This window comes from Castor canadensis, chromosome 5, assembly GCF_047511655.1.
Source record: "Castor canadensis chromosome 5, mCasCan1.hap1v2, whole genome shotgun sequence".
Lineage (NCBI taxonomy): Eukaryota > Metazoa > Chordata > Mammalia > Rodentia > Castoridae > Castor > Castor canadensis.
In genome coordinates, this window is record NC_133390.1 from 60,678,961 (window position 1) to 60,706,221 (window position 27,261).

The 27,261-nt window shown below is 36.4% G+C and overlaps 1 protein-coding gene across 25 annotated transcripts in view; it reads left to right on the forward strand.

Annotated features, from left to right (window-relative positions):
* Positions 1-27,261, forward strand: part of Phldb2 (pleckstrin homology like domain family B member 2) — a 218,144-nt gene that overhangs the window by 173,048 nt on the left and 17,835 nt on the right. For 15 of the 25 annotated variants that reach the window (XM_074073079.1, XM_074073082.1, XM_074073088.1 and 12 more), the window contains 7 exons: positions 4,633-4,761; positions 11,119-11,274; positions 12,201-12,311; positions 16,221-16,310; positions 19,578-19,721; positions 22,685-22,825; positions 24,074-24,173. In XM_074073079.1, the coding sequence (XP_073929180.1) occupies positions 4,633-4,761; positions 11,119-11,274; positions 12,201-12,311; positions 16,221-16,310; positions 19,578-19,721; positions 22,685-22,825; positions 24,074-24,173 (871 nt within the window). Of the gene's footprint in view, positions 1-4,632; positions 4,762-11,118; positions 11,275-12,200; positions 12,312-16,220; positions 16,311-19,577; positions 19,722-20,323; positions 20,510-22,684; positions 22,826-24,073; positions 24,174-27,261 lie in introns of all 25 variants that reach the window. The other 10 variants (XM_074073083.1, XM_074073086.1, XM_074073091.1 and 7 more) reach the window with 6 other exon arrangements.

A 27,261-nucleotide genomic window follows, 5' to 3' on the forward strand; every position in this document is an offset into this window, starting at 1 on the left:
TTATGTTTTCCTTGATATTTATGAAGGCTTTCCTTTGTATTTGGTATTTGAATTCAGATAAAACCAGCAAGTCAAATTCAATTTCTTCCTCCAAGAATATAACTGAGAAGAGAGAAAATTATATTAATGTCTTCTAAACACAAGATCTAGGAAAATAAGTAATCCTATAACAAGCCTTGGATTTTTAAAGATCATTCAATATTATTAACAACTGTTGCATACAACTTCAAATTATTTAGGGTAAACTTAAAGCCACTTCTAATCATGTGTATGATTACAAGTTAAGCATTTTACACCGGACTTGAAATCTCTCTGAATGCACATTGGATACTGGAATCTGTCACAGTTTATTTTCTATTTATTTGAGGTATTTAACTTGGATGTTAAAAAAATACAAATTAGTAATTTATTTGCAAGAGAGACCTTTTTGCTATGAAGTAAAGGTACTAGGGACAATTATTTCAAAAACAATTTTTGATGTTTCGTATGTGTGTGTGTTTGTGTACTGAGAGTCAAACTCAGGGCCTCACACTTACTAAGCAGGTGCTCTACCACTTGAGCCACCCTGCCAGCCCTTGATGTGTCTTGAATTAATGTCATGTGTCATCATTAGAACAATCAAATTGTCATTGACTTTGTCTCTCACATAATCCTGGGTGGCTAAGTCAGTGGTTCTTAACCTGGCTACATAGTAGAAAACTTAGATTTTTAAAAATGCTATTAGTACACCTTATTCTCCTGGATTTGTGACTAAATTGGAACCTCGTAAATAGTATATTTAAATGCTTACTCAGGTTATTTCAATGTGCAGTCAGGGCTGGGAGCCACTGGGCTAAAAGGACTGTGCAGCAAAAAAGAGAGTGGCCATATTCCCCTCTTCTCTACCTCTAGTCCTCTTTTGATTTTTACTGAGTGAATGAAAAAACAGCTCACTATGAAAATAAATATCATCACCATATGTATCTTTGGGTTCCACATCCACAGATTAAACTATCAAGGCTCAAAAATTTAAAAAAAAAAATAGATCTGTATTGGTCATGTATAGACTTTTTTCTTGTCATTATTTCTTAAACATTACCATCTAACAACTATTTACATAGCATTTATGTTGTATTAGGCATTATAATTTAACCTAGACATAATTTAGGATATACAGCAGGATATGCCTAGGCAAATACTATACCATTTAATATAAGAGACTTGTACATCTATGGATTCTGTTATCCTTAGTTGTTCCAAAACCAATTTCAGAAAGTGAAGGACAATTGTGTGTTCCAAATTCTATATATTTATTTCTACTTTAATGAATAATTTATTATTGGATTTACATGAAATGGAACTTGGGAACATCAATCTTAAATATATAAAATAGGCAGAATCTGTCCATGGACATGTCACCCAGCTGAATTTTACCAGTGCATCAGAAGACTACAAAGGAACAGTGTTTAAGGAAGCTGCTGATCTCTAGCAAAGTCTCATTCTGTTCTTGGTTTTATAAGTGCCCCCTTGCACATCTGGATTTTTCTGGATTATTCCAATTCACTAAAATGTACAAATTCATTTATTTTCTGAAAATAGATATGCAAATCTTTTAAAAAGTTGTACTCTCTCCTACTTTGGTAGCTGCACCTATAATCCTAGCCACTTGAGAGATTGAGATTGGAAGGACCATGGTTCAGATCTGAGATCCTATCTCAGAGGGGGGAGGAAAAGGGGAGGAGCTGGGGGAGTGACTCAAGCAGTAGAGCAACTGCCTAACAAGTGCAAAGCCCTTAGTTCAAACCCCAGTACCACCATAACAATAATGATGATAATAATAATAAAAATAATGAAAAATAGTAGCTAGAATAGGTGAGTTTACTAGTTTTAATCAGGGAAAAGGGAACAGTGCTTAGTTTTGTTATTTTACATGTGAAAAACAACAATTCCTGAACCATTGAATGCCATCCGATTTGTCATTTATTTTACCTTCAATGTAGAAGGTAATGCTTTCAGCTCTAATTAAATGCTTGCCTTCAAATAATTTTCCTTTGAAAACTTCCTGGACCATAAATAGAAGAGAGGAATATTAATTTCTTTCTGGCTCAAAGTTGATCTACCTCTGGCTCTCACAGGAGTGATATCACCTCTGTGGTCCTCTGTGATTTCGGATGGAACCCATCTGCCACTAATCCTTCTTTCATCCTTCCTCTCTCACTTCCCTTACCCTGTCTTTGGTCTTGCTAAGCTTTTGCTCTGAGACCCAGGTAGTGGTCAGAGCCTTACTGGTCAGCAAAGCCACCAAAGATTCTAATGGTGCCTGCTTTCATAATTCTTTTAACCACCCCCTTGCATGGAATTTCGAAACACTTTGAGCACCTCAGGAGGAAGGCACTGTGTAAACATGAGGTATTTTTTTATTAGTTGTTTATTTGTGTTTATTATTAACAACTTAAAAAATTGAGAGCCTCAGAGCAATAGTGTGGTAGTTTCTCCAGGTTTAAGACCTGTGTTTTAGGGCACTGACTTTCAATATTATCTAATATTCTATCAATGTTTTCTATCAAACTTAACTTTAAATTTCAAGGCTTTGCCCATGTGTAGTTAATCATGAGAAATAGTTTCATTTGCTTTTTAAACTTTCTGTTTGGAACTAGGGTTGTTACAAAGTCTGGTGGTATGGGAATTAGAAATAGAACTCTTTTTGGATAAAAATTCTCTTGCTGCATAGATTGGGCAATCTTTGATCCACACGCAGAGGAAGTAATTTTTTATAGCTGGAAGTCAGCAGGTATTCTGTATTGCTGGTTTTATTACCCCAAAAATATTAATTCTGGAGTAATAAAATTAAAATTAAAGACTAAATCTAGCATGTGCTACTTGATTCAACTATGAGTTAACAATGCAGAATCCTTTCCTCTATTAACTGTGCCATTGCTTCTTCTAACTCCTGATCAATAGCTGTGTCCAGTAAGCAAACTTATTGTTACAGCTTGAAGAAATTTTCTTTGTAGACTTAATGTTGTTGTAGAATCATATTAGATTGATAAATGAAGTAGAGTCCTCAAGTTTATGTCTTACTTTATCTCAAATTTATAACTTATTTTTATGATTTTTTTTGGTTTGAGGAATAATGCATTTCTCAACCTAAATATTCCAAAGTACCCTTGAAATTTTAAAATTAAGTAAAGACTGGAGACTGAAATGAATAGCCACAGGCATTGGTGTCATATAGTTTTAGATTTAAAGCATGACGTATTTTTTTAAGAGTCAAAATATGTATTTTCATAGAAATCACTGCCTTTGGGATAAAGATATTACAGTAAGGGTAAGTTCATAGGGCTATTTCACAGCCTCATCCTTTAAAAAGTCCTCTGTGATACGCTTAGAAGTTAGTTTTATTTTTACCAGTTTACATAGAGGTAACATAAAGAAAGTAAGGTGGTAGTCATTTTACTCACCAAGAGTCAAGTCACTGTAATGCTTCAAAAAATTCTATTCTTTAGACAAGTGATGTGCTGGGGGTTTGGCTCAAGTGGCAGAGTGCTTGCCTAGCAAGCACAAGGCCCCAAGTTCAAACTCCAGCACTGCCAAAACAAACAAAAGTTTGCAACACTGATTGAAAGTGTAATGTGGAGAGAGTAATGCCTAAAATTTACTTCAAATGTTCATAGCATCAAAAGGGGACCACAAGTTGAGAAGACTGGCACTAAATGAATTGAAGTTTTATTTCTCAGTTTAAGAGGTGGCATACAGCTGCGTAATCACTATATATAATATTTGCTGGTTATATCTTGGAGAATAGCCAGGGCCACTTTGGCATGTGTGACATGAGAGGGATTCAATATTATCTTCTTTTTCTTCTCCTCTGTGGTTCCTGGGTTTCTCTCCTTCACTTCACAATCTATTTTTCTATGTCATTCATTGAAATGAAGTCTCTGTTTTCACAGTGGATGTCTCAGTTTTGGTATCTGAGCTGCCTGCTTCTCCTTCCCCTTGCTGCTTTATCAGTCTTGTATTTGTGCTTGCTTTCTCAGCCCCTGAATTAGATGATCTGCCTAAAATTAGAATTTCTAATTGCTTAAGCTCTGAAGCTTTCCAAATAGCTAGAACCCTTTCAGCTGACCAAGATATCAACTAGTGCACCTAGAGCACCTCTGACCTGACAATAAATTGCAATGATTTCCGAAACTTGCTTAGCAAATGCCCTGACTGAATTGGACCATGACAGTACTTAGAGGTAAATAAATGGCCCCTTTCCTTTGTTCAGTAACTCTTTACAAGCCTAGCTTAGAATGTGGTTGGCATTTCTTTAGTTGTTTCTCGGCCATTGACCAACATTCAACCTTCCCGTTGCTTCCCCGGCTTTTATAACATGGTGGCAGGAAGGAGAGAAGGAAGGAAGGGAGGAAGGGTGGGTCATTGTCAATACCCAATGAAGTGAGGCTGTGTATTAATGCAGAATCTGGTCCCCTGGTCTTAATTTGCTCTTACATCCCTTTACCCTAGTCACTAACCTGCTATGTCTGAATGTTCATAGAATATCTAGAGTTTGTTATGTTTTCTTGTGTTACTTTTGGGAAATGTACACTAGCATCTGCTTGGGCTTGAAGGTAATTTCGATTCTTCTATTTTCTGATTTCTGAACTTCAGGAGAAGGTAAAGCTTGATGCTGAAAGGGAAAAACTAGAGAGGCTTCAGGAGCTTTACTCCGAGCAGAAGACCCAGCTGGACAATTGTCCTGAGTCCATGAGGGAACAGTTACAACAACAACTGAAGAGGGTCAGTAGCAAACAGGAATGCACTAGTTTTTTTGTTTTTTTTGGTTTTTTCAATTAAGTTCCGCTGATATGTGACTTACTACTTCACATTGCATTAATTTGCATAAGTTGTCATTAGATATTTTTAAAATAGAAATATGCATGCTAACAGTATATATTATTCCATGCTAATCAGTTAAAAATTCTTTGTTAGAATCTTTCCCTAATTAATAATGCAAAGCTATTTTTGCAGTTGTTCTTTGTAACTAAAGAGAGCTTGCTCCTGACTTGTAGCTGACACCATGATTGTAGCATTTAAATCAACTGATGCTTTCCCCTGTATTCTCTGCTGTATAGGGAGTATTTTTTACTCTTGTATTGTTTTTCCTTAGCTTGATTTTAGACTCTTGTCCAAAAATTATCCTATTCTCTGATTTTCCTTCCACTACTACCCATTGTTTAGTTTTTCTTTTTCTTTCTGCTACTTAGTGACATTGAGCTCATGGGCCTGACCACAGTCAAACACCAAGACGCAGGCAGCAACATCTTTTCATACAAGTGTCCTAACTTTAAAAACCTTACCGAGGCATGTACCTTCCAGTAAACTTTATAAAGTTATTCTGTCCTTAATGTCAGTAGTGTTAGCACAATAATGCTAGTTATCTTCTGAAAAGGAGGCTTCCTAGGTGTATAACATCACAAACATTGACCTGGCCACCTAGTATTTCATAGCCTCTTGACTATTAGATTATCTTCCCTAAACAGCAGCCCAAATCAACTGTAATCTTGGGAAAGCAGGCATTCACAATCCTTCACAAACTCTTGTAGCAATTTAGGATTTCACGTGAGTAGAAAGAGGGTTAGTTTCATTCATGTTTTGTTTGTACCCTCTTGGAAATGATGAAGTTGAAAAATCAGTTAAGATAACACATCCTTAAAAAATGTTAAGATGATTTTTAATACAAACTAATTTGATACCTCTGAGAACCTCACTGGGCAATGAAAAATTACAGTTTGGACTATTTAATGTATTGTGGAGGTTGAAAACATCTTAAAGAGTATCCAATGCAGACAGGTTGAACTGCTGCATAGTAATTTCAGTACTTCTTTCTTATGACATTGAATCAAAGACTGTTTTAATGTGTCTTTATCCTTTACTCATTTTTCTGGGTCTATGAAGCTGAATTTGCTGTAAGAAAATAAAATTTCCTATCTCTTGGTATCACAATTCTCTGAAAATTTTGTGATAAAAAATAATTGCAAAAGACTTGTGTTTGTAAAATTATTTTAGTTTGTAATTGTTCATGCTTATACCAGTTCACAAAAGAGATGGGAAAACTGGATTTTATATTTGTTTAGTGTTTTTCAACTCCCTTTACTGCTCATGATTTTACAGTCATTGTAATTCTTTGTTTAGAGTCAGTATCAAGGTTATATATTTTATTCTTTTTTCTAGTTATCCTTTTATTTGTGGTCTTTATAACTATTGCTTCCCATAAAAGCTTCAAGTTCATAGAAATAATTACCATTTGCAGGATCTGATTCTATAGGATAATTCAGAAATTCTTATGTGTTCTGAGGATTTTGACTCACAAGACAGAAGGAAATGGTACAGAAAATCTGTTCCAGATTGAAGACAAAGACCCCTTCCCCTTCCTCTCCAGGCAGAACATAAAATTCTCATCGTAAGCCCCTTTCTTAGCAGAGATAACTGACTTGTTATCTGTTGTGGTAGCTTCTGTTCACCTAATCTGAAGAGTTCTACTCATTCTCTTTTCTAGGGATAGTGAGCAGTGTAACTCTTCAGCAATTTCTTGACTCAATCAGTAAAAATTCACTTATTTCACAAGAAGTCCATGCATACCAGGACCTTCTCATGTGGTCATAACTCATTTCTCTTTAGACTTCAAAAACATCAATTTGCAAGAAAGATTTTTTTTTAAAGGGGGAGATGAGAAGAATAATAGATGGGGTGAATATGACAAATATATTTTGTGCATGTATGGAAGTATCACAATGAAACTCTTCACTTTGTACAATTAATATAGGCTGCTGATAGTAATAATAATAATAATGAGCTTCAGAACTCCACCTCATTCCAAATGTTTACCAAAACATTTAAACTGGAGTGGATAAAGTTAATTTCATTACAGTTAACTCCATTAGGTGGCAAGTCACATTAAATAGAAAGTAAATGAATATAAAGAAAACGGTTTTCTTCAACTGCATGTTGTCTTGAATACTCAAGCTGAGTTTATGAACATACAGCGTTATGGACTTGTAGCTGGGCTTCTTACCCTAAATTGTCACATTGGAGTTGGAATACAGCTTTCAGCTGACGTTGTCTTCATGGCTTATGGTTGGTGTATAGTGGATACATGCTTATCAATCCTTGTGACCAGCAGGGTGAAAAAGAAAGCTGTAAGTAGATGAGCTTTGATTTACCAGAATAAGGCCCACAGTTAAGTGGAGGAGACAAATACCTGGATTGGGCAGTTTTCTTATGTTTTTGATATTTACTACATAGAATTGATTTTTTTTTTAATTCTATGCAGTGATATCCACAATTAGAAGATCCTTTTTCTATTACTGGCTCTAAAGTCTGTTTAGCCTTTAATCTTAGAAAAGTTATTCAGCCTCTATGAGCCTCAGTAGCTTCATATATAAGAGAGGAGGTAGCCTTTTCCCATATTCCAAAAGCATGCAAAGTGTTTGCATATGAGATGGAGAAAAGTTAACCAACTCAGAGCCACTGAAATTTGCTTCCAGAGTTGGCCTTAAACTATCGTGAGATTATTTCTACAGTTGCTCCTGGCCATGACACATCAATTCTCCTCTTTCTATCCCTTTATTAGGCAAAGAAAACATAAAGATTTGCATGTGGTCTTTTTTTTTTTTTCCCTTGCTGTATACATTCTGAAAATAGTTATTGGAAAAAACAAAGAAATTATACAGAATTTTCTTTAGTGCAACTGTTTCATTTCTTTCATTGTTAGCCTCACCTTGCTAGCCAGCACAGATTTTGCAATGTCCTTTTCATGAATGAAACTTAACATTTTCATTCAGCTGGTCAAGTACTTAACCTTGACCTCCCTGCGTATGTCGTTCTACCTCAACTAAACCCTGCTCGCCCCTAACTTCCATTCCCTGAATTCTTTTTCTCATCTAATAGCTTTTAAAAGTTTCTATTCTCCTCCCAAATAGCTTTTCTTTCACTGTCTAGGGTTATAATTCACACATTTTTTAATGTCTGTGGCTCGATCAGATGGTTACACCTGCAGGATCTGAGCACTGAAGTTAGTTTGATTTTCAGATTTCCTACCTAGTGTGCCATTATTTTCGTGCAGTGTTTTAAATACTACTAAAAGAAATCAGTATTTATGTGGCTTTCATGCAGGGTTAAAATAACATGTGTTGCATATCAACTACATATGGCATAGGCTACTGACCAGCATAGTGTATTATTGTGTGCACACTGTGAATTGCAGATGACTTGTAAGCCAAAAAGTGACTTTTAAATTTTTTATCTTGATAATCTTTAACCACAACCAGAAGTCCTTGAAAACTTAAGTGTGTGTGCCTGTGTGAGTAACTACATCAGATGGTACATTATTTCAAGACTGCAGGTGTTTTGTTTCAAGATACAATGCTTGGATTATCTCTTAATCCATTAATCCCTTAGTTTATCAATTCCTTTAGAATTTTTTTTCTCCTTTAAGTGTTAAAATTTCTTTTATTCATATGTGCATACAATGTTTCTTTAGAATTTATGAACTTGAAATGCCTGAAAAATTGAAATGTCAATGAACAACTTGAAATCAAGACCACATTCTTAGTGGGTGTTATGGTGCATGTCTGCAATCCTGTAATTCCAATATTTGGGAGGCTGAGGCAGGAGGATGGCAAGTTTGAGGCCAACTGAGGCTACACAGTGATACCCTGTCTCAAAAAAAAGCACATTCTTTTTGGTTAAATAAAATGGAAATAAGTTTTATTTAAATGTTGAATATATATGTATATAAATAAGAGTAATAGGTATAAATATACACTTTTTAGGTTTTTGACAGGGTCTCACTACATAGCCCAGACTGTCCTGGAACTCACAGTTCTTGTGCCTCAGCCTCCTGAGTGCTAGAATTACTGGCCTATAACAGTACGCCTGACCTTGAAAATATTTTTTTGTGTTTTCCTGATCAAGAGCAGGAAACTTTGAGAATCCTGTCTGAGCTAACATAATAACCTTGTTGCTGTAGTGTCTGTTGTAATTTCATGGTAGCCAAAGCATTTCTATGAATTATCCTTAGAATATAACTCATTTCAAAAGATAGAGATAGATTCCATTGAAATAGTAGCCTCTGTTTACTCAGTGTAAATACCAAAAGGAGAGGGGTTAGATAGTGCTATAGAACTAATTTATCATATAATTATTCTTCTTACTCACTTTGAGGATTTAATTGAATAACAGCAAAAGAAGTCCTGACTATTTTAGCTACGTAGAGCTGTTAGCCACATTCCCCAGCAGCCTCTTTCTTTTGGCTATAGAGTTTTTAAAAAATTATAATTTAAAAAATTTTCTACACATGCCACATGTATAATTGTCAGAGGATCCAAAAATAAAGTTTATTTTTTAAAGAGTGGATTGATAATAATATCACCATCTGATATGGTTACTCACACAGGCCCACACACTCAAGTTTTCCAGGTCTCGCAATTGTGGTTAAAGATTATTGAGATAAAAATATTATGTGATGTGCACCAACCCCTACACAAATACAGATACACGCCCACGCTCCTGTCTTCAGGCGTCTCCAGGTTGGAAAGTGCCTATTTCAGACATTTGGTTTTCATGACTTCTGACCTTCCATAACTGTCCAGAGTTTATTTTCAGAGTAATGGTGCTTAACATTTTGAGTCACACTTTGTGCTGATGATAGCTTTAGCTTACTCTTTCCAGTAAAAACTTTTATAAATACTTGTAATGGGTTCACAGAGGCCCAATTTAAGAATTTCAGTCTCTGAATTTCTTAATAGACTTTTAAAAGCAGTTTTATGTTCACAGCAAAATGGAGCAAAAGATACAGAGATTTCCCATACACCCCTGCCCCATGCGCATGGAGCTGCTTCCATTACCCTCTCCCCCACCCGAGTGTCATACTGGTTGCAATCGTTGAGCCTAAAAAACACATTTTTGTGACCCAGAGTCCATGTCAAAATGTTTTAAATTGCTTAGCCTTTTAATAAAATTATTTCAGCATGCATTCTTCTTTTATAATATATATTAAAAAGTATTTTACTGCATGAAGGCCCAAAGAATATATTTTAAAATTATGTATATTTATCACCCTCTAGTATGTACATTAACAAAACATTAATTAAGAAATTGAGGCAGGCATGATGGCACACACCTGTAATCTCAGAAATCAGAAGACTGAGGCTTTGGGATCATAAGACCAGTAAGGCCAGGTGCCAGTGGCTCATGCCTGTAATTCTAGCTACTTGGGAAGTTGAGATTGGGAGGATCATGGTTCAAGGCCAACCTGGACTAACAGTTCTTGAGACCTTCCCATTTCCAAATAACCAGACCAAAATGGACTGAAGGTGTGACTCAAGTGGCACAGCACCTGCTTTGCAAGTCCAAAGCCCTGAGTTCAAACCCTAGTTCTGCAAAAACAAAAACTGAGGCCAGCATGAACTACATAGTGAAACCCTATCTGAAAGGGTGGGGGGGAGACAGAGGAGAGAAGGAGGAAATGAAGGGAATGAAAGAGAAAGAGAAAGAGAAAGGAAGGAAGAGAAGAAGAGAGAGAGGAAGGGAAGAAGGGAAGGGAATGAAAGAAGATGGGAGGGAGGGATAAAGGAGGAAAAAAAACCTAAACTTAAGTATGAGGAGACTAATATTTTCTCTTCACATCTGAGTGGATTGTGTTATGTACCATCTGGGTACCTGTATTCCCCTTAGGTCCTCTGTTCTGTATGTACGCTAATTTTTGAAACTTTATTTTAATTTATATATAAAGTCTCATTTCATGTTTCATATGAAATTTGTGATAAAGAAGAATTTTCATAAGAAATTATGTCTCACTTTGGGTCTGCAGATAGCATTTAGGTTGTGTGCTGATTTTTTTTTTTTTTACACTTCAGTGTTCATTTTAAAAGCACCTAGTAAATTTAAAGCAAGAATTCTTACATGCACAGAGCAGCTTTAAGCTGATGGTGAAATGCATTCAACCCTTCTGCTGTGCCACTTCAATTCCACTCCAACAGGCTGATGTGGGGTTAACTCAAAAACACGATCAACTGCCTTTAATAATCATTTCTTCACATTTAGAAGGTTGCAACCATGCTGGTGTGTCTCGTTTTCATTCCCTTTTCTCTAAAGGATGCTGATCTGTTGGATGTTGAAAGCAAACACTTTGAAGACCTGGAATTCCAGCAGCTTGAACACGAGAGCCGTCTAGATGAGGAAAAGGAGAACTTGACTCAGCAGCTCTTGCGTGAGGTGGCTGAATATCAACGAAACATTGTCACTAGAAAGGTACTTTTACCAGATAGTTTTTAACATGAAAAGCCAAAATATACTCCTCACTATGTAACAATAATGATCAGTCATATAGCTTTGGTGTGTATCTGCCTTTGTTTCTGAATATGTTTGTGTAATTAATCACAGATTACAGAGCTTGCTGTACACATGGCAAATGATCCTCTGACGCAGATAAACTGAGGCATGTCATGGTCATTGTTACATAACGCTGGTGAATAATACCCATTTTTCTTTTTATTTGTGTTAAAACCAGTCATTGAAATCAGGACTTGAGGTACTTGTTCCAAATTACTTCTGTTGCAATCACAGTAAGGATTCAGGATAATTTTATGGACAAAGTCTACACTGGAATTTTCTGCTTCCATTTCTCATTAATTCTCAGAGCAGGTTGACAGCTTTCACTATTAGAAATAGCTCAGTGAAATGCCATGGAGATTATTGCTGACTCCACCCAACCGTAGCACCTAAATAGCCAGTTCAGAATTAAGCTCGTTTCAGAATTTAGACTCACATCCTACTCTGTATTAACTGAAGGATAAAAACCCAAAAAACTGAAGGATAAAGCTGAGGGATAAAGTTGAAAGAAGATAGAGAAGGTGACTTAAGCTCTTAGTTTAAATAAGAATTACCATTTCTTAATGCTGTTTTCCCATAGGCATCTCCCAGATATTGTCAAAAATTCATTGATGCTCCAAAATCAAGATTTCCTGGTTTTTAAAAATAGATTTTAACTCACTTAAGCTGTATTGGCTGTAAGTAAAGAGGCATTGAGCTTGGCAGGCCAATGTAAATGCCTTGTAGTCTCCGGGTAATGATGACTGACTCCCACTAACTAAAAAGCAGTTAGCAATGATAAAGACCTTTTTTCCCTTACCCAGGACAGACTAGCCATCTTTTTATGACTACCATTTTTCTTCCAGGAAAAAATTTCTGCATTAAAAAAGCAAGCCAATCACATTGTCCAACAGGCTCAGAGAGAGCAAGATCATTTTGTGAAAGAAAAGAATAATTTAATAATGATGCTACAAAAAGTAAGTATTTTACATCCAGCCCTGGTTACCATAAAACACAGCTTCCAACTTGGATAAGATTGCCTCTTTCAAAGTAAATTGATTTTAAAAGTAAATGCGTTGGGCTGGAGACACTCACGTGGTAGAGCGCTTGCCTTGTAAGTGTGAAGCCCTAAGTTCAAACCCCAGTACCACCACAAAAAAAGTGAATATCTTTATAATTTAAGGGAAAATTTTGTATACATTTTGATTTAATCTTGAACATTAATAAGCTGATATGCTGTGAATAAGTAACTACAAATCAGAAAATAAGCAAGAATATTTTCTTCCTCATGCTTTTTTTTCCACATTGTAAAAATCCAAACTACGGCAAATTTGTACTTTCTCTTATTTTCCTCTTTTCTTTTTAATCACGTTTTTCATCAAATTGTTAAAATATGTCCTAATATCAATTTAGGGTAGATTTAAGGAAAAATTTTCTTTTTTAGCATATTAATTATATAAGGGGTTTCATTGTGATGTTTTCATACATGCGTAAAATGTACTTTGATCACATTTACCCCCCCACTGTTACTCTTTCTTCTGCCCCTTTTTATAACTGAAGTACTGTTATATGTATATATGAAAACAGAATAATGAAACTCATTAAAAAACATAAAATAATGCTCTTTTTCACTGCTATCAAATATTGAGACTCAGCGGCTCCAGTGTTTTGAACTCCAATTATTTGTATGTTGGGTCTTCTTGGCAAATGTCACATTGGAGTTAGTTTGACTTAGTTGGATTGCTAGACACCACCCCACGTGGATTGCTTAGAAGAGTGGCAGCATCATCTTTACCACAGGGACTGTGTCTTTATCTGTCTCAGTAAAGTGACTACATATAAAGGAATTTTTTTTGGACAAAGACAATAAAAAGTAACTTGTAGCCCAGTCTTTTTAAACATTGCCCCTAGTGCCATTTCAGGGATAAGATACCAAACATCAAGGTTGATGGAGCTAGTTTCAGGTCTGAGCCCTGCATGTTGGCCACTACCTAGGAATATGACATTGGGGTCATGAAAATAAGTGATGGACCCAGAATAGGATGCAGGAGGAGGTTCAAATCCAGAATGCAATATTAAAGAATGAGTCTATACCATGGTCCCACCTACAGGAAATCAGTGTTCCATTCTTAGCTATTTTTAGGTTAAGAAAGAGGGAAGGAGTCCTTTAATGGTATTATGAATCCACTTGAAGTGCCTCTGCAGCCCACTCAGGTCTTGGACAGCTTCCTCCTACTTTTTCAGCACCTGGAAATGACTGAACGGAGTTGGATTTTCCATCCCAATCTCCTGCCCTGCTCGTGGGATAAACTCTACCATTAGCCTCCCTACAAACATTTTACCTTTTGCACACAATATTCAAATGCACAGCTTAAATTAGATAGTATATGTTTTTAAGTAGTTGTTGAAATTTTAGGAAAAAGAAAAATAAAAAATCTCTAAGTGGTGGACTTTTACAAATAGGTAAGCACAATTGCAGATAGGAAATTTCTTTATTAAAATACATAAAATACAATGGATTAAAAAATTCTGGTACATAAGTATTAAGATTTTTGTTTCACCTGTGATTGAGCTTTAAATTCATTTCAATTTCAATCAAAATGCCAACATACATCTTGCAGAAATTGACAAGTTGGTGCTAAAATTTCAAGTTGATTCTCATTATTCATGAATTCCATATTTGTGATTTTTCTTCTTGCTAAAGTATACTTGTAACTCCGAAGTCAATAAGTATGGTGCTTTTGTAGCCATTCATGGGTAAGCACAGAGCATTGAAAATTTTGAGTCACACAGCATGTGCATTCCTAGCTGAGGCTGAACAAGGTAATACCTTACAGCACTAGGCTTTCACTTTTCTATGGGTTTTGTTGGGGATTTTACCATTTGGATTTGCTCCTAAGCACAGTACTAAAGTACTGTCCAGGATCTCCAAGTGTAAGAAGGCTATGGAGAAAATACATATATTACAAGAGCTTCATTTAGGTATCCATTATAATGCTGTTGGTTGTCAATTAAATCTTAAATGAATCACAAATACATATTACATAAGGTACATTCAAACAGAAATGTACTTAACACCAAGTTATATATTGATCAGTTGGCAACAATCTTGTGACCAGCCCAGGTATGGTGGTACATGCCTGTAATCCCAGCACTTCTCAGACTAAGGCAGGAGGATCTCAAATTTGAGGCCAACCTGGACTACATAGTGAAACCCTGTCTAAAAAAATGTATGCATTAAAACAACAATATACCACCTGAAATGACTAAAGTAATTAAAAGTGAAAATTTAAAGTACTGGCAAGGATATGAAGCCATCAAGAATTTTCATGTGTTGCTAATGTGAGTATAAAATATACAGCCCCTTCAGAGAACTCCTTAGAAGATTATTGTACAGCTTTAAATGTACACTCACTTTGGACACAGCAACTCTACTACAAATTTACTTAATGGAAATGAAAATGTGTCTTTATACAAAAGTATAAAGACTCAAGTAGCTGTGTTTATAACAGCAAAAAAGGCAACCTAAACAACTACCAAGAGGAGCACAGATATTCAAAGTATCGGGTGTATACTGATTCACACAGTACAGCACTCCTCAGTAATAGCAATAGTCAGCTACCAATGCTGTAACATCATAGGTTTAAAAAGGCAGCACAAATGAGAGCATATTGTCTGACTCCATTTGTATCATGTGGAAGAACAGGCAAAACTAGTCTGGGACCATGGAAACCAGAACAGTGCTTGCCCAGGGGATCAGGATTGACTGGAAGGGGCTATGAGCATTTCTGGGGTCATAGAAACACTTTTACCTCAGTTGCAATGTTGTTCATTTATTAAAAGTCATCAAATTACAATCTTAAATTCTTTACATTCCACTGTTGGTAAATTATACCACAGTAAATAATCTGACCCGTTAATATTTTTCCTAAAGGTTGTTCAATAGCATGTTAATTCAAGATGGATCATAGATAAAGCAAGAACACACAAGGAAGATATGAGGATAGGTAAAACACCCAAAAAACTAGATAGCATTTGTTGCCCTCAATGGAGAGAAACTAATGCAGATACTTTAAAGCAACTGAGGCCAATAGGAAAATGGAACCAGGAACTAGAGAAAAGGTTAGTTCGAGAAGAATTAATTTAGAAGGTAACACACATGCACAGGAAAGTGATGCAAGTCAACTCCCTGCATAGCTATCCTTATCTCAACTAGCAAAAACCCTTAGTCCTTCCTATTATTGCTTATACTCTCTCTTCAACAAAATTACAGATAAGGGCAAAATAGTTTTGCCTGGTAGCGAGGGGTAAGGTGGGGAGAGGGAGGGGGCGGGGTAAGTAAGAGAGGGTGCAGGGAAGGGGGGAGAAATGACCCAAACATTGTATGCACATATGAATTAAAAAAAGGGGGAAAAAAAAAGATGGATCATAGACCCAAACACAAAAGCTAACACCATAAAATTTCTAGAAGAAAATATAACAGTGGATTGTCATATTTATATCATGAGAAGGCACAGGATTACGTGTTACTTGGAAAATAAAAAAATTGATTTTCAATAATATTCAAGAAGTGAGGGCTGAGGGATTCTGAGTTCATTTTGCTTCAACTCAAGTACCCTGGCTTTTTCTTAAATATACTGTCACTTTACAAGATTTATCTTGAATGAAAAGTTATCTAGTTAAATATGTTTGAAAACAGCTTATGAATCATATCAGCCAGCAGAATGAGATATACATAAATGTCACGTTTTTACAAGTTAGAGAAGAGGAAATAGAAATGGGACAAGCAGGTGGGATTTTGGTGTTGTCTCTAATGCAAAGGCACTGTGCTCCTCAGTTGTATTCAAGTTTCATTGCAAGGCTTAATAGATTTTGTGCTTCTTCAGGAAAAGGAGAATCTTTGTAATTTGGAAAAGAAATACTCCAGCCTCTCTGGGGGAAAAGGTTTTCCTGTTAACCCTAATACTCTAAAAGAGGTAAGCCATGATTTTACATGTCTACTCATATTACCTTAGAAATCAGGAGATGTACCTCAGTTTTGTGTGATTAGCTGGATAATAAAAATGTTAACTTAAATGATTTATGAAAACACTCAAAGCTTTGATGGTTTTTCTGTCTTTTATTATTTATGCTTTGAAGATTCCTGAGATTATCTTTGTGTCTAATGCACATGCATGCATGTGTGTGTATCTGTGTGCACAGACATGAGTGCACACATGTGTCTACGTTGCTTGGCATGACATTGTGGAGTAATTTAGAATTTAAAATGATTTAGGATCTAGACCAAGATCAGTGTTAACATCCTCCTCTTTCCTTTCTGCCATCTCCCTTCTCACTTTTGCCATGCTTACTTTACTACTCTGTCTGCTGAGACTTATAAGACATTAAAGTGCCCCCCGACATTTAAAAAGGTAGTCTGTTTTCTTTCTTTATCTCTTCTTTCCCTCCTGGTATTGTTTCTGCAAATTTCTCCCTAAACTGGGGCCTCCTATTTCCGTTAAGTTGTATTTGATGTTTATCCAATACCACTCTTTCTCAGATACCTTCTTGCAAAGCTCCACTGTGACACAGATACAATATTTTAGCTCTGAATTGGAAAATTATAATACTGACTGATATGAAAATAATTTTCTTATATTTCTAAGCTAAGAAAAAAGTTTGCTTCTATATAAAAATTTGCATAATCAGGGCTGGAAGCATAGCTTAAGTTGCAGAGTGTCTGTCTTGCAAGTATGAAGCCCTGGGCTCAAACCCCAGTACTGCCAATAAATAAATAAATAAATAAAATTTAAAAATAAAGAAAAACTTTCATAGTCAAAAGAACTGCTTTTATTTATAAGTTGCTTATAAAAAGGCAGAGTTAGGAATTCCTACACAGAAAAGATTTTTGTGTGTGTAGGTATATGAAATAAAATGCTTGCCACAATAATAGGTATGACTGAATACTTGCACCTTGGAAGGATTTTAAAAAAATGTTTGTACAACAGCTTTGTTAGCTCAGTTTCATTGTTTCTCTCTGTTACTGAGAACTTGGAACTGACAGGTTCAATGAAGAAAGGGTGGTTGTGAATGGAGTGTATGGAATGAGGTGGGTACAGGGCACAGGTGTGAGTCATGTTGATGGAATGCAGCCTATTTTACTCTTGATGGAATGCCATTGAGTGGTTTTAACTAAGGAGATGACACTATTTGATATCTATATGCTAAGGGTCACTCAGGGCCACTCAGTGGATCTTAAAGAGTACAAGGAGATTAGGGAACTGGAGTGAAGATGACTGTAATAGCATAGGCTGATGGTACTAGGGAAAATTAGTTGGATTAGTGAATCTAGTTTAGAGGCAGAATGAAAGTTCTTGCTGACAAACTGCATGTGGTAATGGAGTAATCAAAAAGAAGTGTCTAGAACAATGCCACTGTTCCCATTTGAATAAAGATGGTGAGTGCTTTTTGCTGAGGTAACGAGGACAGTGGAAAGAATAGGTTAAAGAGGGAAGATTTGGAATTTGACCTTGGACATACAGAGTTGGAAGGGCTTGTGACATCCAAATGAGTTAGATGGGCTCTAAGTCCTCTTCATTCCTTGATAGAATAAAACCTTTCCCTTTCTATTCATGAGGTTTTTAATTTTTTCTGCAGATTTACTGGTATCAAAAAGCTCATTTGCATTTTTACTGTTTTGGCATATTTGCACCATTTGGGCTTCTTAAGTATCTATATATTCTTCCATGTTCCAAGTCAACTTGACTGAAGAAATTTTGATTTTCTTTGTTTTTCTATCTTTTTGCTTTTTCTTTCATTTTATCTCTTTTTTTTCTGTAACTGAGGAGTGATGAATTTATAATCTAACTGTATAAAGAATTCCCACTTTTGGCAAGCAGCATACATTTTTGAACAATTAAGTTCTGTGATCTCCAACTCATAAGGAATCTTCAAACCCTTGCTTTGAAACATCCTAGCAACTGAGCAAAAGAATAACTCAAAGTTGTTAATTTTCTTTCTGATTCATTATCACTGATGTAATGAAATTGGACAACCTAGTTGACTGCTTCCTTTCTTCAGCTTAACCTTATAAAACTTAACATAATATCTATTCCTGCCTCTTTCTCAAGTGCAAGGCTCTAATACATCTAATTTAGAGTCAAATCCAGCTTTCTCCACAACAAGAGCTGTTGTAATTATAAGCGCCTAAGGATTTTGCTTCAACAAATCACATCATAGTATCTTGTCTTTCCTGGACTCACTTTTTGAAAGGACTAATGGTGTTTCTATCATCAGTGGGCTAGTGAAACCCAAGCATCTTAAATTTAACTCAATTTCACTTTCAAAAGAGTATCATTTTATGTACTTTTTCTTTTTTCATATTTTATTGGTGTGGCAAATCTGCATAATTAACTTTCCATGAAAATTTGTAAGTGCTTTTTCCACAAATATAAATTTAAGCATTTTGGTTCACAGAGATTTTAATCCATGGGTATTTTCTCTAAGATACAGCTGGAACTGAATTATTCCGCTCAAAAATAACTGAAAATCCTCTGTCCTAGGGATAGAGTTTAAGAGTTGGGGAAACTGCCTGGAGTGGAAGCATTCTCCAGTTGCGATTCCAACTTAGGAGTGTGTGTGTGTGTGTGTGTGTGTGTGTGAAGGCAGTGTACTTTTCATTTTCATTTGGTTGAGATGCCAAAAAACTAAATATTATTACAAATAAATTACTGTTTAATAATTGTCTTTAGTGTGAATAATACTGTATTATAATAATACACTAAAGTGCTTTACTGACTCTAATTACTCTTCAGGAAAACAGAAGGGAAAATCTAAGAGTGAAGATTTGTGGAAAAGGTTCTTGAATTAGGGAATGAATGATTGCATTATCAATTTTAATTCTCAGATTTCCTTGACATGTGCTTATTTTCAATGTCTGTGTAGTGACAACTTCATTCCATTCACAGAATGAACACTGATACCTCTGGTTCTTTTAAAATCAAAAGTGTCTGGTTATTTATCATATAATCATCTTTATTTCACCAGAAAAAAATTATGTTCAATGTATGGAATGCCATTTTTTTCCCCAAGATTAAGCACTGTAAATCCATTTTAATTGCTGATTATTCCTTTAATGAAACCCAGGTATCTGGCTCTGCCGCTGACAGCTAACTCCATTGTACTGGGGACATTCATACTCTCGCATTCTCGCATGCTTTGGCTTTTGCTTTCTGTGTGTTTAACTTCTGAATTCCTCCTTTTAGGGCTATATCAGTGTAAGTGAAATTAATGAGCCCTGTGGCAATTCCACGAATCTGTCCCCTTCCACTCAGTTCCCTGCTGATGCTGATGCTGTTGTCACTGAGCCTGCCTCAGCTGTGCCGGGGAGCCAGCCCCAGAGTTCAGAGGTGTGTGGGCGTGATGTTTCATTCATTCACTGCTTTTCTTCATGTCAGAAATTAACCCACGGTTAACTGGAAATGAGCAAAATGAAAGCATGTGACAGATAAATGTCTGTTTAGCCAGAGAGCCAGAGTGAGGCTGAGTTTTTAAATTCAGCATTTGGGGGCTCTGCTGTACCATTAAAAACCATAAAATATATGGTACAGAGTGGGGGCTTATGAGAAGTTATTTCAAGCAAATGAGCTGGATGCCTGAGCACTCTAAACTGACCTAGTTTTCTTTAAAGTAAAACATTTATCTAAAATTGTTTGCTTGAATCACCTTTCCAGCTTGATTTTATTTTTTCAGTATGGATATATTTGAAATTTATGCCTTTCTAAATCATTCTTATAAATTTTCCAATAATAAATTAAAATACCTTCTACTAATCCAAGTTGTTTGCAGTGTGGGATTTTAATAAGAGGCTAAATTGAAAGAAATGCCCATCATCTGTGGCATCTTGATTAACACATAACACACCAGAGACATCTGGTTATTGATTTCATTTCTTTGCCTTATCCTTTCATTGCATACGGACACATATATACCTTTTCTTTCTCCTATAAAGCAAAGATCATCTGTCTGTTCTGGATTTATGTTTCCTTCCACCCTTTCTCCTCATCCTATCACTGAACCTTCATTAGCTTCTTGGCCCGAAGTCATGGCTACATCTGTCGATCCTTTCCCTTTAAATGACACACCTCCACCTCTGCCAGCTAAGAAACACAGAAGGCAACAGCAGCAGGAACAACAGGTAATCAGGAACCGGTGTTTGGAGTGGGGGAATTTTGCCTAGATAACAAAGTCACTTAAGTGAAATCTTTCTTCAATTTTTCTGAAGGTGCTTTTTAGAAAGATAAGTGGCATATTCCTTCACTTTTTTGCTTTTTTTTCTTAAGGACATTTAGTATGTTCTGAAGATGTTGGGATTGTTATAAAATTTTGAGACCTTGATTGTCATTGCCTGGCTTTTGCTGTGTTTGAGCAAGTTTCACATCTTCATGCTTCAGTTTCAACTCAACAAATACTGTAACTTATCTCACATCTTTCTCAACATACTAATAAGTATTTCCATAAAATCCATAGTATAAAAAGTGCAGTGTCAACACTAAATACTTTTATCATATATTATTGACCATAGTATGTCATTGTCTTGCTGTGTGTCAAAATTTGCTAAGAATTTCACAAATATCTCTTTTCATCCTTCTAACAATCCTGTTGAATAAGAATTATCTCCATCTTGAAATGTAGTGAACCGAGGGTCAGCCTCATAACATAACTTGTCCAAGGTTGCATCACAAGTAGCATGTTTACTGACCAGATTTTAAAATAAATAATTTATTATTCTCAAGTATTAGTTTTAGTGTGTGCAGTGTACATTAATGCTTGGGTATTCAAAAAAAATCTGTTTCCAAGACTCTCTTTCAGTTATTATCTTTTGTAAAAGGACTGTATCTCTTCACTATTATTAAGTCCCTCTGAGCTGATATAAAAGGGAATTAATGGAAAAACATGGATCCTATAAATGGTGTATACAAGGGAAGAAGTAGGAGAGAGAGAGATGTTTTGTTTATCTCATTAACAACTTTATTCAGGGTAAAAGACATTTCTGGTAGCAAAGCAATCATGGTTTTCAAACCTGCTGTTTTCTACCAAATATATTTTTAATGAGGTTTCTTGCCTTTTTTTTAAAGCTACCATTATAAAATATTGGGAAGTTTTAAGTTTCAGAATTTGAGATATTTGGTCATAACTGGGAACAATATTCAAGTGTTCTGATGCTATTACTCTAATTAAAATGAACCCTAACCCACCAAAGTACAAAGTTTTATTATTGTTATATGGACTCTCTGGCCATGAATTCCAACTCTGCTACTTTCTTGATCTTGGGCAAGTGTGTAAATGGTAATACAATATCTACTTCACAGGATTATTACAAGAATTTAATGAGATAATGTATATAGAACACACAGTGAGCATTTAATAAATATTCACTTGTATAAACAGATAATTGTAAAGTTGAAGTGTAAATATTTGTCATAAGTTGGCATGCATTCATTTTTATGTATTTTTTCTTTAAAAAAATTTTTTTTGAGATAGGATCTCATTATGTAATCCAGCTTGGCCCCATATTCATGGTCTTCCTCTCTCTACCTCCCAAGAGTTGTGCCACCACGCCTGGTAATTCTTAAGGATTTCAAAAGCTTGAGATTAGTATTAAAATGATCAAACCCAAAGAACCTTTAATTAAGATATTATTTTATTATTGAAGACATTTTGAGGGGAAGACCAAGAAAAACTTGGATAAGTTTAAAGCTGGCAAAAACCTTGCCTTAGAAGTCTGAAAAAAATGAAATAGTCAACCTGAGAATTTTTAAATATGAGGGATTATTGTGAGAGCACCTTGGCCAAGATCTTTTTAATGCAAGAGGAACCTAGAAGGATGCTCTCTATGGGAACTTTATTGGGCTTGGAGTGTGCTTATGTGCTTCCCTGTCTACTTACTCTTTCTCTTGGTCCTCTTCTTTCTTCCTGGAATCTGTGACATCACACAGAACTGTCCAGACAGGCCAGGGGTTGGGGGGATTGTTTACTTGCTTTGGCCACTGGCTGTTCCACCATCCACATGGTAGAACCATCACAATAATGGCACCCATCACAGTAACTTGCAAGTTTTGCTGAGGCCCCAAGGCAGCAGAAGTGAAAGATAGATTTTAAAAAATATGGTCTAGATTCAGTAGTTTATTCTTCCATTGTCCAGTAACATCAAATGCTAACAAAATCTGTTAATGAACATAAGTAGGAAATTAAAAAGAAATTCAGTGTTAAATTTCCAAAACTTCTTTGTAAGTGCTCAATTCTTAGTTTCTCCAGTGATCTGTTCCAGTTAGTCAAGTTTTGCTATTTTGCTTTGCATTTGCGTTTAAAGCACTTTAGAAGTCTGGAAGAAAGGAAAAAACAGCATAAAGAAGGCCTCTATCTGAGTGACACTTTGCCTCGAAAGAAAACCACACCTTCCATCTCCCCACATTTCAGCAGTGCTACAATGGGGAGAAGCACCACCCCAAAGGTAGGACTCGGAAGAGCCACAGGCTTCACTTTCCGTGAGTCTTCTTATACTCAACAACTTGCAAAGGACTTTAAGGAGAAATGCTAAATAATAAACTGTTAAATCTGCTGGTGCAACAGACATCAGAAAAAGCAATTGCCTTTTCTATGCTGGTCAGAGGATACTTGGAATTGTACCTTTTGGGGCCAAAGAATGTGGTCGTGGGTATTTTCTGCCACCATATTGCAGGTGGTTGGTGACTTTACTCATGTGACAGACTCCCCAGTCTGCATCCCAGATTTACAAATAAGATAGGATAGAGGCTCTGGGTTCCAGGGATAGCAGCACCAAACATTCGTTGGATTATTTCTACACAGCTGACACTGGGCTTAGCCCTTTATGTGACTTCTCTCATTTCAAGAGCCAGCAATAGAGGTGCTTACTGATTACTATCCCAACTGTACATATGGATAAACTGAGGTATAAGAAGCTAGGTGACTAACCCGGAGCCTTCAGCTGGTACTGGTGGAGCTGGGATGTGAACCTATGTGATCTGACACATGCTCTCTTCCTCATATTGTGCTGACATGCCAGAGAGTTCATTGCAGAAACAAAGGAAGAGGCAAGTGAAAGGGAGATTCTTAGTAGAGCAGGCAGAGGGCCCTTCTAAGAGGGCCCAAATCAGAGGAATTTGGTTTTAGTCTATTTTATGAATTGTTGTTTCAAGTGCATTTCATTCACATAAAGGATTTTGATATTTAAGAAGAATACTGAAACCAGTGGGGTTATTGGCACATTTCTTCATTTTTCAATCTAGTACATAACTGGAGATAAATGGGCTTTGGTGCAATTGGACAGGTGTGAATCTACCGCAATCCTCCTGATCGCTGCCTCCTGAGTAGCTAGGATTACAGGCGCGAGCCACCCACGCCTGACCTTTCCTGTCCTTTTGCATGGAGTGCATGCATTCCTGTTCCTGCATCCACCCACTGCTCTTCGTGCATGAAGAACTTTCAGACCTTCTCTTAGGTGACAATGGATAGTGTCTTCCCAACTCTCTTCCCTTTTGGAATTGCTGCCATTGGAGCAAGTGCTGTGACCCTGAGACTGCCTTAGAGCTTCTTGGCAGGGACAGTGACTTTACCATTTAGCATCAACAAGTGAGACATAATGACCTACTTTCTCTGCCCTCTATACTTAGATGGTGGCTATTTTCTGAGGGACCATCTGTTCAGGTGTGCCTGACGTGTTCCCTCCTGGTCCTCACAGGTGCACCTGCCTCTGGGACAGAGCAACAGCTGTGGCAGTGTGCTCCCTCACTCGCTGGCAACTATGACCAAAGACTCAGAGTCTCGGAGGATGCTCAGAGGTATGGACCTTTAAACTCACAGATCACACTCTTTTGTTAAGCATTAGAACTTCTCAGGGAGAGGGAATAAGAACAGGGTGGGAATGTTAGAGAAGGGATCAACTAAAGCCCTAAGTTGTACTCTCAATCTGTCCTCTTTAGGGAAAGATACGTATTTATCACCATTGTTGTACCAAGATAAACTTTCCTATTTACGTATATAGCTGGTACATCTCAAACACACCCATTGTACTTTATAAATTCAATAGAACTCTCAAACCAGAAAAGTCTTAGAGGATTACTAATCTTCCCATTTGATTTGAAGAAAGACAAAAGAGACTACTGAGTTCCATGAGATTAGCAGGGCATTACGTGGGATCATTTAAGTGGTTTGTGGCTGAGCCACTATGTTCAATGAGCCTTTTTACTGAAGTCAATGAGTGGACACAGCAAATCAGACAGTAGTGGCCTAGAAAAGAATTTACTAGGCCTTTTAATGTAGGTTTGAGCCCTTATACTAAGCAGTTAATGTTTTAGGTAGACTTTGACTCTCCTCAGCATATTTTCTTTGTAATAACGTATTTATAAGGGAGTTTTGAAATAATCTTTATGGTAGACTGGAAGAAATTTTTGCAATGTAGGTCTAGAAGTGAGCTTTTTGTTGAGATAGATTGATTGTATTGAAATACAGTAGTTTACATCAACAGCTTATATTTGAGCAGAATAGTGCTAGACACCAAGAACGCAAATGAATGACATGATCCTTGCCTGTGAAAGGAAGAGGACCTTAACAGATTATTTCAATAAAATGTAGTGATGCAATGATGGAGGTATGCCCAAGATATAAATGGAAACGTTGGTCAACTGGCAGGCATCTGCCCTCCAAATACATTGAAATTCAATTGAGACTGCTTGGCCTCTCTGCTTATGATGTGGAGGATAATCATTGGTTTCTATCAGGGAAAACAGTAAGTGTGTGTGTATAAAATACAGATGAATATACATGTACACATATATTCATGAGTTCATATATTCATGTACATATGCACACACATATATGTCTATATGACATAGATATCACTTGAAGGAGGCTTTCGCATCATTACTACAGGTGATGTAAAAGTTAATGGAGCCGGGCATGGTAGCACACATCTATAATCCCAGTACTCAGGGGATGGAGGTAGGAGGATCTGGAGTTCAAGACTATATACATAGCAACATCCTATCTCAAAAAAACCCAAACCAAACAAAAAGTTATTTGGGGCTATACTATTCATGAGAGGTTTATAATGTATAAGAAAGGTTTACACTGGTAATATTTAATAGGGCTTGTGGAGTGCTCAAGTGGTAGAGCACCTGCCTAACAAGCACAAGGTCTTGAGTTCAACCTCCAGGACCAGAAAAAAAAAAAAAAAAGAAAGAAATACTGGTAATATTTAATAAAATACATTGATTGAACTTCTCTATTTTATTTACTATAATGTCTTTATAAGCTAAAATATCTTTTAAAAATTCATAAATAAGCATAAGTATGTCAGTTCTTATTTCTCTCTGTTAGTATGTGGGTCAAGTCTATTTTGTGTGACGCACTTTTCTGTAATATTAATAGAGCTCCTTTTAAATGTATTTTTTCACTGACCAAAGATATCAAAGCCTGAATTGGACTTGACACCAACCAAGACCATCTGCATGTTCATGAGCTTTATTCCACATTGCAGTGGCCTAGGGAAAATCAGCACTTAGGAAAGAGGGTGGGACCACCAATGATCAGCCACTACGTTCAAAGTGTTCTCTTAAAATAGAAATGAGTAGACCTTTGAAGGAAATGAATTGATTTATAAAGCCTCATGTAGGAGGATTCCTGGGAGAATATGGTGAAACTGAAAGAATATCTGATCTCTGTCTTTCTATTTCTGTTTTCTTCTCAAAGAATAGGAATGTTCATGCTCATTTCATAAAGGAAAACTAAGCTGATTAATTCTAGATCACACTAGAATTAGCAAGTAGAGTTGGCAAACTCTACTTGCTGTCTTTGATTACTGCAAAGACTGCAGCTTCAATGGTTGCTGCAGCTCTGAAATGATGTTCAATGTAATTGTGATGGGCTGGCTTCTGAGGAGACAGAGATCTGCTATTTGTGCATTGATCCAGGAGATTCATCCTCTGTGGCTAGTCTGCTGCCTTTGGCTCCTCTGCCCAGAGAAGGAGTGGTCAGGGACAGTAATTCTTATAGCCACAGCAGATGATAAAACTGGCAAGATTTTGCACAAAGCCCATACAGGTGGCTCACAAAGACCAAAAAGCTTGCATCATTTATGTAATCAGAATTGTTTCACTAGCACTTGTTGGCTTCATTTAAGTAGCAAATGCAATTAAAATTTCAGAACTTTGAAAAAATTGTACCTAGCACATTTCCATTAACTCCAATTTAGTAGACTTACCGTTTACTTTTTCCATATACAATTAACTAAAATGCACCATTTTTTTGCTGCTATGCATAATGGATACATCCAGGACGATGGTGTAAGTATAAACCTTCCTCAGTCAGCACTGTTTTCATAGCACTGACAACATGAGTAATGCAAACAAAGAAATTTGAGAGCATAGTTTAAAGCAGCTGAAAACCTCAACTCCTGGAGTTTCAATGGTCATTAGTTTTTGTACAGCTTGTCAACTGTTCCTTTGTAGGCTTTAGAATGAATGAAATCTTTGTCCTTTTGTTTTTTCTTAAATGCAGGAAAGTCCAAGAAAGGTATGACAACATCCTTGTGTGGTGTTTATGTTTCCAGCAAATATTGAAAGGTCATTGTCAAATCATCTTTAAGAAATGATCAGATGTTAGACTTGACAATAGTGGATTTTTAGTGTAATGATTGTCCTTTTACATAATAGAGAAAAAATTGTTGCACATTTGTGAGAAACACAATGCCAAGGGCAGCTGCTCTTCATCCTCAGACAGCTGCATGACCACTTTGTTTTAGCTTTTTATCACAAGGTTACACCATGCAGGAAATATGAAGCATCAATTTTTAAGCCTCAGAATTTACATAAAAAGAAGGGTGGAGGCTGGCAGAGTGGCTCAAGAAGTAGAGCACCTGCTTAGCAAATG